The sequence below is a fragment of the Eulemur rufifrons genome, chromosome 10 (assembly GCF_041146395.1).
Source record: "Eulemur rufifrons isolate Redbay chromosome 10, OSU_ERuf_1, whole genome shotgun sequence".
Classification (NCBI taxonomy): Eukaryota; Metazoa; Chordata; class Mammalia; order Primates; family Lemuridae; genus Eulemur; species Eulemur rufifrons.
Genome location: NC_090992.1, coordinates 8,856,153 through 8,868,411, shown reverse-complemented (window position 1 = coordinate 8,868,411; position 12,259 = coordinate 8,856,153). Strand labels below are relative to the sequence as shown.

The 12,259-nt window shown below is 42.1% G+C and overlaps 1 protein-coding gene across 3 annotated transcripts in view; it reads right to left on the bottom strand.

Moving 5' to 3' along the window:
- Nucleotides 1-12,259, bottom strand: part of ARHGAP26 (Rho GTPase activating protein 26) — a 378,528-nt gene that overhangs the window by 148,895 nt on the left and 217,374 nt on the right. For all 3 annotated transcript variants that reach the window (XM_069484154.1, XM_069484152.1, XM_069484153.1), the window contains exons 13-14: nt 6,790-6,855; nt 2,419-2,493 (exon numbers count right to left, since the gene is read on the bottom strand). In XM_069484154.1, coding sequence (XP_069340255.1) covers nt 2,419-2,493; nt 6,790-6,855 — 141 coding nt within the window. The remainder of the gene's footprint in view (nt 1-2,418; nt 2,494-6,789; nt 6,856-12,259) is intronic.

The window sequence follows — 12,259 nt, the reverse complement described above, 5'->3', positions numbered from 1 at the left end:
AAACTCCTCAGCACAATATTCAAGTTATTCAACAGAAGACACCACCTTAGCTTTTTAGTTTTAACTCTCCTGTCCCAGACTCAAGTAGTTCTTTTAGATTTTTTTTTTTTTTTTCCCAGAGACAGGGTCTCAATCTGTTGCCCAGGCTGGAGTGCAATGGCATCATCAAAGCTCACAGCAACCTCAAACTCCTGGGATCAAGCAATCCTCCTGCCTCAGGCTCCTGAGCAGCTGAGACTATAGGTACATGTCACCATGCCCAGCTAATTTCTCTGTTTTTTGTAGAGCTGGGGTCTTGCTATGTTGCTCAGGTTGGTCTCTTCCAGATATTATTAATGTAACAACCATAGAATCAATACCCTCTCTTGTAGCCATCATGGACCCTGATTTCTGCCCCCCATGCCACTGCTCATAATCCTTCCTAAATCGGAATTATTCTTTTGCTCTCTTCTTCACTATTAAATCTTCCAGACTCAGCTTATAATAAGCACTAATATCACATTTTACATTACAGCTTTCATATGCATATATATCCCACCCTACCAGGACACTCTCTTTGCCAAAAAGAACTGGCTCTTCCTAAAGTTTAATATCTAGCACCTGACAATATGTTCTAGAGAAGAGATACTCCACAAATGTTTGCAGCTCTGGTCAGACATAAAAGACTAAGGATTGATACCTATTAGACTCTTAATTCTTCCTTCTATTAGAATTTCTCAAAGATTAACTATATCCCTGCACAACCCAGCAACGGCACACTTAGGCATTTATCTCAGAGGAACAAATGTATATTCACACAGACCTGCATGCAAATATTTGTAGCTGCGTTGTTCGGAATAGCCCCAAACTGGAAACAACCCTGATTTCCTTCAATGGATGGACAGTTCAACAAAGTGTGGTACATCCATATAATGGAACTACCCAGCAATCAAAAAGAACAAACTATTGATACATGCAACAACTTGGAAAAATCCTGAGGGAATTATGCTGACTGAAAAACAAAGCCAATCCCAACAGGTTATGCATTGCATATTTCTGTTTATATAACGATTTTGAACTGACAAAATTGTGGAAATGGAAAACAGATTACCAGCTGCCAGGGGTTAGAGATGGGGTATGAGTGAGGTGGGGAGTGAAGAAGATGGTTAGGGCATCACAAGGAATCTTTGTGGTGACGGAAATGTTCTGCAACTTGGCTACACCAATGTCAGTATTCTGGTTGTGATACTGAAATACAATTTTGCAACACGTTACCATTAGAGGAAACTAGGTAAATGGTACATGGGATCTCTATGCCTTATTTCTTACAACTACATGTGAATTTACAACTATCTCAAAATAAAAAGTTTAGTTTTTTAAAAAAAGCTAACCATATTTCAAACAAATACTTAGTGCTAGAGTACCTCACAAATAATCATAGTTTCAAACAACAGATCTCACTATAACTAGTAATACAATAGGGTTTTGCCCACCAGAGGTGAGTGGCTTTCCCAAAAAAGAAGCAGAGAGAAGAGAGTCATTCTGGCCAACACGAGAGAGGCAATTTCTTTACATATGAAAGCTATTTGCGGAAACTAGGATGGCATAAGAAATGACAAACACTAACAAGAGAACTGTCCCTGCTCAGAACACTGAGCTGGGACCCCAAGTGACAGTCTGTCTCGGCAAGTGCACAGCTGGGGCTTCCATGGGGATGAATAACAGCCACGGATCAGTGAAATTCGATCTGTTTGCCATTTAGATCCATGTGACTCACTGAGGCTGGCTGCATTCATATCTAAAAATACAGGAAATCTGCAGCCTAAGCAAATTTGGCTCGTGGGTTTTTTGATTCAAATATTGCACATTTGGAGACAGTGGTTTTATATTTATATTAGCCGTCAGCAAAAAAGGTTCTGCTACTCAAGTGACAGGTACTAGGTTGAACTCTAGAAGCAAACAGAATCAGAAGATTTATCTGCTTATATACATTTTATCTGGGAGTTCCATGACACCTGCTCAGCAGCGGGACCATGAAGTCTGAGGTCCTCCGCAGGCTAGACTGATGTTCCTTGGGCAATGGGTGCGTCCCACTAAATACCTGTCCCAAAAGAGGACAGAAGGAGTCATGAGCTATTACAGACAAAGTAGGGTGTGGTGGTCACATGAGTGACCAAGCTCCACTTGGACGGCCAGCGCAGAGTCTAGAGAGGGTGTGGTGCCTTGGACCTGGCCCTTTTTATTTTGGCCAGTCCTACTCAGAACCTTTCCCAGTAGTGCCTGCAGTCATGACAAGTGGCAACGTGGCAGCTAATTTCAGGGTGATCGCTCTTGGACATCCCGATTCCTTCCCCAAAGGCTGTCCATAGTCACAGACCCGGTGACTTGTCAGCGTGGGCCTCCCCAGGGACCTGCCAGGCACAGGCACACTGCACTCACCCATCAGGACACTCAGCAATTTCTGCACTCTGGAGTTGACCCCCACGATTCGGTACAGCCCTTGCTCATTGATCCCTGAGAAAAGAAACAGTGATGATTAAATTAGAGGCACATCAGAACACAAGTCAGGTCAACCCAGTCAAATGCACTTATTTTTTCATTTTCTCAGTCCTTCTAAAAGCTGCTCTAATTAAAGTCCCCTGTCACTCAGCTCAGCTCTTAGCAAAGGAGTGGGATTTGGTACAGCTGTCTAGGATTTCATGGATGTGCTGCACACTTCAGCCCTCATGTTAGTTCAGTCATCAGCGGGGGGAAAATTGTCCTTCTCCCTTGCCAAAGGCAGCATCTGAAGAGTTTTGAAAGATGCAAAATATATACTTTTAAATATGTCATATTTAGCCAATTTTTAAATTTAAAAAGCCAAAATGACATGATTAAAAATCCATACAACAGAAAAAGGCAAATACTTTACAATCTATTTTTACATATAGAATGAAAATATTGAGGTATAAGGATATTTTTAATTTTAGGGAATGTTAGCCAAGACTGAAAAATTAGAAGATCCGTTCACCACTTGTAAATATTCCTTATTAAAAAAAAAAAGAATACTACCTTCATTCAACCCAAGGAACTGTGCAATTAGATTAGAAGAGATTTACCTTCAACCTTCCGAACAAAGAACTAAAAACTAACCCATTGCGCTACCCTTATTCATTTAAACGCGTGGACTGTATCAGCACCACTCTACCATTTACAAAAGATGGAAATTTAGGCCAAGTGATTTGAGAAATGAGTTTTCTCCTCTTAGTTCCAGGCCCATCATTTCTGACCCCTGTCAAGTAACTGGGCTCCTGCAACCTGTTTTATTTCTCTGATGTCCATCCTCCAACCAGTAACCAAAGTGAACTTCTTAAAGTGTGAATCAGTTCACATCACCCCTTCTCCTAAAACCCTCCAGTGGCTTCCCATTGCATTTAGACCATAATCAGATAGCAATTACAGTGGCCTACAAGGCCGTACAATGGAGCACCAGCCCGTCTATGACATCATCAACCACCCGCACTCTGCTCCAGCCACACTGGCCTTCCCAGCACTCTAACGTACCAAGCTCATGTCCCCACTTCACAGCCTGAGCTCCCGCGGGTTCCTCTACCCGGATCACTTCTCCCAGATCTTTTCACCATTCAGGTCTCAGATTCAATGCAATCTCTTCAGTCTAACGCATCACATGACCAACACTACTGGTCATTCTCTTTCTCTGTTTTCTTTTCTTTACAGCAGCTAGCAATAACTGAAGTTATCTTTTTTATTGGGTTCCTTGTTTGTCTTTCTCTCTACAACTAGAATGTAAACTCTAAGGACAATGATTCTGTCTTATCCACCATTATGTCCCGGCCCCTAGATCAGTATACCTATGTAATAAACAGCACACCGAGTTATACTCCATCAGAGCCACTATAAAATACTTTCTGAGGGGGCCAAAACACAACTTTCTGGAAGACATTCAGCAAAGGGCTGATTCTGCAGCATCTTCAACAGGACCTATATAGAAGTGGAACTAATGAATAAAAGGAAGTGGCTTGGAATACCATTTTACAGCTTAAAAGGACGTGTAAAATCATGTACACCATTCTGCATGGTTCATGGGCTACGAATCCCTGGTCCAAAACTAAGAGATGGGTCCCAGCGGTAGAAACTATACTCAGTAACATGCCAGCTTGAAGGACTTGAAAGATCTGAGGTGTCTACTTCTTTTATCCTTGTGCTTTCCTGGAACTTAATGCAATCCCAGCTCCCCCTGGACAATTATTAATGAATCTCAGAGAGTATGGGAAGTCTGTTCCTCTCTGGTCACCATAAACACGGGTGTACACACACACCCACACACACACACATTGCAACAGGGAGATACGCACTTCCTTCAACTATTTATGCTAAAATGGTATCTAACTCACACCGTCCTTATTTCTTCTTTGTGCTAAATGAAAATTTTCTTAGAAGTTAAAACATAGCATTTCTAGCCTCATTTCAGAGACGGGAGGGGAGAAGGCAAGGAGGCAGTGGCTGAGAGGCCAGACCAACTTGTGCCCGTCTTCTCCTCCCACTTACTGCATATATTTTCTAGTTTTGTATCCGAAAAGTTGTCCTCCCACAGACTCTGTGAACGATTTGAAATGATTAGGTTTCCCTCTTGGTTTTGGGATGCTGAAAACTGAGAGGCAAACAGGTGGGTTCAGGTCAGGTGAGTGCCTGAGCCTCATGGTGGGGAGGCCTATTTGCTCTGGACTCATGCCGGGCTCCCTTCTCATGCCTCTACGGTTGTGGACCCTATACTTCTTATTTCTCATACGTTTCTTTTAAAATGAAAACCAAAACTTCTGCTGAAAAACTACTTTAGTAATCTAAACTTCAAAACAGTTTAGAAACTACAGTTAAGGCAAATAGATGAGTCAAAAGAAAACAGTTAAAAATCAGCAGAGCACATGCTGATAATGCAATGAATCCTGAGCAATAGGCCCTCCTCTCTCCCCACTGCCCCCAGGATGGGTCCATGCTGGGCAGCTGTTTTACAACTGGCAGTTTTCACTTACTGTATATAATTAACACATTGACTGCCATGTGAGTTGTATTGAACTCATGCTAGTTGTGAGCCTGGGACCTCATGAAGCAAAATCCGGGCAAAACCCTGCAATTGGTTCGTGAAAATTTTACTTGTTGATGTTCTTATTGTTACAAGTAATATTGCAAATTAATTCTTAAAAAATGTGGATTAAATGAATAGGAGTCAACAAATTTCATTTTTTATTAAATTTTTCATTAAATTAGAAAGGACTGTTTTGTTTTCAAAGTTTTTATTCTACTGTCATCATAAAACGCCATGGCCCCAAGGAAAAAAAATTCTTTTTCTAGTGTGGCAGTCAATGTGTTAAGAAAATATTGCATGTCAAGAGATGTATTTGTACTACATTTTTAGTGATTCACAGTTTTTTACTACATGGGTGTACCACTGTTGATTTAACCAATTTTTGAGATGTTTGGTCAGTTTCTGATTTTATACCTTAACAATACCATTGTGTAAACATCCTTCTGGCTCAATCTGGTTTATTTCCTTAAGATCAATTCCCAGAAATCTCACCTACTTCTATTTTATATTCTTTGGATATAGCTTATGTATCCTTATAAAAGCTGCCTTAACTCTTCATTTAAGGGAGGTATAGCAGAAATAAGCAAACATTTGAAAAATGTTCGCACGCATTAAAACAACTCCTTTGGAAAGAATACCTTTAACAGGATATACAGGGGTAGAGGCTCGTGAGGTTAGGTGTTTTCTCCCCTCCCCTTCCACTTTATAAAAAAGTTTATATTTCTCAACTGGTAAGAGTTACGGACCCTGCTTTAAAATACAGAATTTCTTTCAAACAAATAGAAAGGGCTGGTAGCTGAGAGTCTGTCGAATACAGAAGATTCACATCTCTGATAATGGTTCAAATCAAATCCAGTGGAAAAAAGATGGTTAACACGTTTTCTCAGGGGTACAAAAGACCAGTGCACTCAGAGCTCCAAACTGCTAGAACAGAGCAATCTCCTACGTGGCAGTCTCTGAGGGAAGGACGCAGACCATTAGAATGAACCAGCTTCCTTGGTCTCAACATCCTGGTCCTATGGACCCAGCCAGGAAAGGTCGGTGGGCAACATGGGCATGGCCCCTTGTCTCCACCTGGATGGTCCCCAGGGACTGGCTCCCTAGAGCTCCTAGAGTTCACAGACTTCAAAACATCCACCAGAGAGAATTCAGGGTGTCCATGAACTTAGACAGGAAAACTATTACATATTTATCTTCACTAACCTATAACTGACATTAAGCATTTCTTTCCATTATGAATGTAGACAACAAACAAATCACAGGAGCGTCAGCAATACCTGCAACTTGGTCAGAAATGGCAGACATTTTCCTAACACATTACAGTTGTTACAGACAGCTTGAAATATCACCACTTCCAAATGATGTCAGTTATCAGACCCACCCCTGTAACTTTATTACAGTGTTAACAAAGAAACACATATATTACTATATCCCAATTATGTTTTTTAATACTTTAAAAATTGAATGTCAGTAACTAGTTTCTATCATCGTATGTATTTTACACGTATACATTTAAAACATTCTTCTGATCAACCAAAGAAGCTGATGACACAAACCCAGTTGAGAACCCCTGCTTCAGACCACCAGGACTTGCGGAACATGGCAACAATGGCACTCAGGGAGTTAATGAGTCACTTAACGCCGGGGAAACAACAGGTAGCAGGTCTGACTCCTCACCAGATGCGTGACCTTCCCTGAGAACAATGCCATCTGCTAAACTACTTTACCTCTGGTTTCCACGGCGTGGATGCATTTCCTGATTATGCTGAAGCCAATGCTGTCCAACTGCGCAGCTGAAAGAACAAGAGAAGGATGGTCAGGTTGTTAGCTGTGCCAATCAACCTCAGGACAGCGCTTCGCCGAGCCAGGATGAATCAATCTCATGCCATAGCCAAATATCCTTTCAATTTTTTCCATTAACAGTATAGGAATAATTAAAAAAAAAATAATAGTTGGCATCAATTGAGAGCTTTCTGTATGCCAGGTATGGTTTTAAGTACTTTGCATGGATTATCTCATTTAGTTCTCACAGTAACCTCAAGGTACAGCAACGAGCAAGGTTATCTTTAATATATAGCTGAAGATTAGAGTGACAGGCACCTTTAAATTGCTTTGCTATTCACAGGAGCTGTAGGACTGTTTGTGGTCTCCCTCAAAAAGTACAAATTAAGTGCTCTGTACATAGAAGTACTTTATGCAGATTATCTCATTTAATCCTAGCAAGTCCTCCAGGAGGATATTATTACTAACCCTATATTACAGATGAAGAAACTGAGGCTTGGTAAAGCTAAATATCTTGACCAGAGATGCAAAGCTAATACATGGAGACTTGCTCCAGAGTCTATACTACCAAAACAGCCAAGAACAAAGAAGCTACCTGAGGAAGAACCACTGAGGCAGTGGGGCCATTGCTCCATGTGGTAAATCAGCAGGTGGGGATAAGAGTTCTTCCCATTCACTTCAAAACCCACTGATGTCACTCAGAAAATAAAAGACCAACAGCAGCAACTCTTTCCACAGCAGAGAATCAGTTTCTAACCTGACACGGCTGGAAATTGTCCCCAGTTCATCCCCATGCTTTGGTTACCCAGTGGTAAGATGTGTGTGGTACTCCTTAAGAATGGTTCTTCTTTGACCTTCTTAGGACATTAGGCAAAGGCATTCTACAACCTAATGTTCACAGTGGAGAAGGAAGTGGCATCAAGTAGAAAGGTGGGTGCTTATAAATAATTTATGATCATCCCAGGGCAAGTAATAAACTTGTAGTATGTAAGAACTAAACAGAACCTGAACTCTTCTTGGATCTAATCCAAATGGAATCTTTCTCCAAGTCTTAGCATACATGGGTGAATTCGGATCCAAGGAAGATAACAAAAAACATTTTTTAAAAAAATCACTGAGAATTTCCAAAATCAAACTAAAAAGGAATGCTAATTCTCCAAAACTTCTCTTCCCTAAGTGAAATAGCTCCTGTACTTATATGCATACTTATTGCTTAGTGATACTTACAAACACACTGAGACTCTAGGATAGTAAGTAAAGGACCAGAAAGGAAGCAGAAAAACAATGTTTTTCTCTCTGGAGATTAGATGGCATGCAAACCATTCTTCTTATTCCCTTAAAATGGTAAAGAGTGTACTAACTCAATCCCTTGTTTTTCCCAGTATGAACCCAGTATTCACTCTGCAAATTGTGATCTCAAGCTTTTTCCCTGTAAGCTGTAGGCCAAATCAAAATAATTCTTCCAAATGAAACTCAATGCACGCAATAGACATTTTTCAAATTTACTAACAGCCTATAATGCACAGGCCAAATACTTGCTGGAATCCAGGGAAGGATTTTTTTTAATTACAGCTTTATTGAGATATAATTCACATACCATAAAGTTTACCCACTTTAAGTGTACAATTCAGCAGTGTCTAGCATATTTACAAAGTTATGTATTAACTACCGCTATCTAATTACAGAACACCCCCCCCCAAAAAAAAAACAAATATACACATTTACCAGTCACTCTCCATTTCTTCCCTTCTCCTAGCCCTGGCAACCACTCATCTACTTTCCTTTTATATGGATTTGCCTTTTCTGGCCAGTTCACATTAATGGACTCATACAATATGTGGTCTTTCATAGCCAGCTTCTTTCACTTAATAGAATATTTTCAAGGTTCATCCAAGTTGTAGCATCCATACTTTGCTTCCTTTTATGGCTAAATAATATTCTATTGTCCAGATATACCAAATTTTGTTTATTCATTCTCAGTTGAGAGACATTTGGGTTGTTTCTCTACTTTTTGGCTATGATGTATGATGAACATCTGTGTACAAGTGCTGGTGTGAACATACATTTTCATTTCTCTTGGGTATGTATACCTAGGAGAATTGCTGGGTCACAGGATAACTCTATGCTTAACTTTTTAAGGAACTGCCAAACTGTGTTCCAAAGCAGCTGCACCATTTTACATTCCCACCGGCAATGTATGAGGGTTCCAATTTCTCCACAGCCTTGCCAACCTTTGTTGTTGTCTTTTTTATCATAGCCATCCTAGTGGGTGTCAAGTGGTATCTCATTGGGGTTTTGATAAGGACTAATGATGCTGGGCATCTTTTCATATGCAGGGGAGGATTTTTATTCCTTTATACAGTAGTCAGAATAGAGCCTGCTGGAAAGTATTTGTCAGATAAGGAATCACTTTTTGTGCTTAAGGAGGTTTCCAAACCATTTGTAACTGTGATTCAATAGTCAGTTGAAGCCTTTTTTAGTTTAGTTTTTTTTTTTTTTTTTTTTTTTTTGAGAGGTGCTTAAGAGAATCTTTTCATAGAGATGATAATCAAAGAAGTTTAGGAGAAAGAATCGCCACTTTGCACACTGCTATGGGGAGCTGCTGAGACTGTTTCTAAACCTGGATGTTTGAAGAGTAGGTTTGTGAACATGGTCTTATTCTAGGTACTGATGGACTTCTGTCTTAGATAAAGACTATCTCCTTTCCCCATGGACACTGATAAAAGTTTTGAAAAATCTGAAAGAACCTGGCAGCTGACAGTGATAACCCCAGGAGTCAGAAGATAAAGCCATCAGCTTAACTGGTAGAACTGACAGAGGTGGACATAACCTCGTACAGGCAAATCAGTTCTTGAACCTTTTTTGTGGCACTGTAGCAAGTGGAATCCCTTTCTAGGTAAATAATATCTAATGGAAAAGAATAAAATGGAACCAAAAAAAAATTAAGTAAATAAACGCGCGCACGTGCACACACACACACACACACACACATCTCCAGAAAAACGTAAAATTCCACCAACCTGAATTAACTACAATTACTTCTTTTGGAAAATGGCAAAGCATAACTCCTGCATTTAATCTCTGAGTAAGTGTTCCTCCTTTGGTTTTCCCAGCGTGAAAAGTTCTCCAATTTGTTTTAAACAAGTAAACCCCTTTTCTGGAAATAAGTCTTAATAGGGATGTAACCTACAAAGGCCCTACACACTACAAATGCAATGCAGCATTGATCAGCAATTCTTAGTTGTCTAAGTTCAAACATATAAAGCGTTTACATGTTGCAAAGTCAAACATTAGGAACTCAAGGTAACTCTCTATTCACCTCTAATGTATTCCTGTTGCATATGATGATAATTATTTATAATTTTATAAATAGATAAAACCATATTAAGAAATGGAATCCATACCAAACAACAGTTCCCCCCACAAGAAACTCATGAAATACAGGTTAGCAACCACTGCTCTAAAGCTCTACGCTGGAACTGGTATAAGTTATTACACTGCCCACTACCCAGCACTTTCCCACCTCTCTGTCTTTCCTCTCTTCTCTTTTTCTCTTTCTCTTTCTCTGTCTCTGTCTCTCTCTCTCTCACACACACACACACACACACACACACAGTTTGATTTCCCCTCTCATCAACTCGCGTCTCCTGCTGACATCATGATTAGGTTACTAATAATTAACAACCGTTTTATTATTTAACATGGACAGAGTACCACTAATGTGACAGGGACCACAGTGCACACATAACCAGATCAACAGTGCACACATAACCAGATTATTAGTCCCGATCTCTGCCCAGTGATCTCTGCCCTAAGTTAATTGAGATCTCCTAGCCTGAAAAGCAAATTCCCACTAAAAGGTTTAGAGCACTATCATCACACCGAGCAGCGTTTGCTAATGACAGAAAAAGTCTGAGTGGCCCGCCAGATGGAGGCGGCTGTCCTTAATCCCCTCAAGCAGGTGATTCAGCTCTTTCACGGAGGAGCCACGGCTCGGAAAAGGTCAGGGATTCATTTGCAATTTCTGTATCCTTATAATCTCCAGAAATAATCTCTCATTAAATATCTACTAGGCTCGCATTATTCCCTTAATTTGACTTGTGATGAGTTGTTGCAGGACTGGCAGCTCCCAGGCCTGACAGCCACCGTCCTGCAGCGAAGGCTTCAACCCCTTATCCGCCTCCCTGAGCCCCAGGTTCAGCTGTGCCCGAGTTTACACGGCGCGGCCCGGACAGCTGTCTTCTAATGAATGCTGGCAGAGCGCGCACCAAATACCCAGGCTGACCTCCCGCGTTAGAAATGCGCCGTCCTCTCCACTGTCATTTCAACTTTTGAAGCCTTGTTGCTTTCTCTCCTTTTAGGGAGGGGGGAGGGGGAAAGGCCAGGCTCACACAAACCCATTTGCTCAGAAGTTCCATGAAGAACATGAGAACACAAAAGGCTTCATGCTCAGTCCACTCGGAGGGTCTCAGGGCAAGCCACAGATGCAGGAGGAGGACGCCTGGCGCACCATTTGGGCTTGGGCTACGGTGCCCGAGATGAGAACTCCGGGAGGAGGGAAGCAGGTTGAACCCAGAGACTGGCGGTTTGACTGCAAAGGGCTTCGCAGAGCAACACGCTGTTAGGAACAATCAAATTATTTCCGTGTCTAAAAGAAAGTGGTTGGTGGGCCGGGCAGAAAGACATGGATTTTAGCAGAACCACCACTGCCCTATCGTGAGGCCCAAAAGGTCACGTCCACGCTCTGCAGTTTCTGGGACCTCGTCTTAGATACTGTCCCCTGGCTCCTCTCACCTCTAAAAAACAATGAGCCCTGTAGGGGTGGAGGGTGCGAATTGTAGCAAAACCCTGAGCATCACCCTTGACACCACCCCTCTTTCTCACCCCAATATCCAAATTATCACCACACGTCCCCCGGTTTTATCCCTGATGTCTCTCAATTCTGTCCAGCTCCCTCCACCTTCGCCCTCACCACCCTGGTCCGGGCCTCCACCCTCTGTTGCCAGGACGTCTGCAGGGACCTGGAGCTGGTCTCCCCATACCTCCCCTAGCTCTCTGCTATCCCTCCTCTATGTCGCAGCCCCTGTGATCTTGACAAAATCACACCACATCACCTCCCGGTGGCGCCCCAGGGCTTCCTGGAGGATAACCCTTAACCTGCTCACAAAGCCCCGCGTGGCCCGGCCCCGCCTGCCCCTCCAGCTTTTTCGGGCTGCCTCCCTGGCTCCCAGCACCCAAGCACACTGGCTTTCAGAGCGCCCAGCTGGCCATCTTCCTCCCCAGCCTCTGCACAGACTGTGGGTTTCGCCTGGAAGTCCCTTGGCCCAAGTAACTCACATCTCCCCTCAAGTGGCACTTCCTCAAAAAAGCCACCCCTGAGCTCTCCCCCTAGGTCAGTGGCCCTCACTGCACACC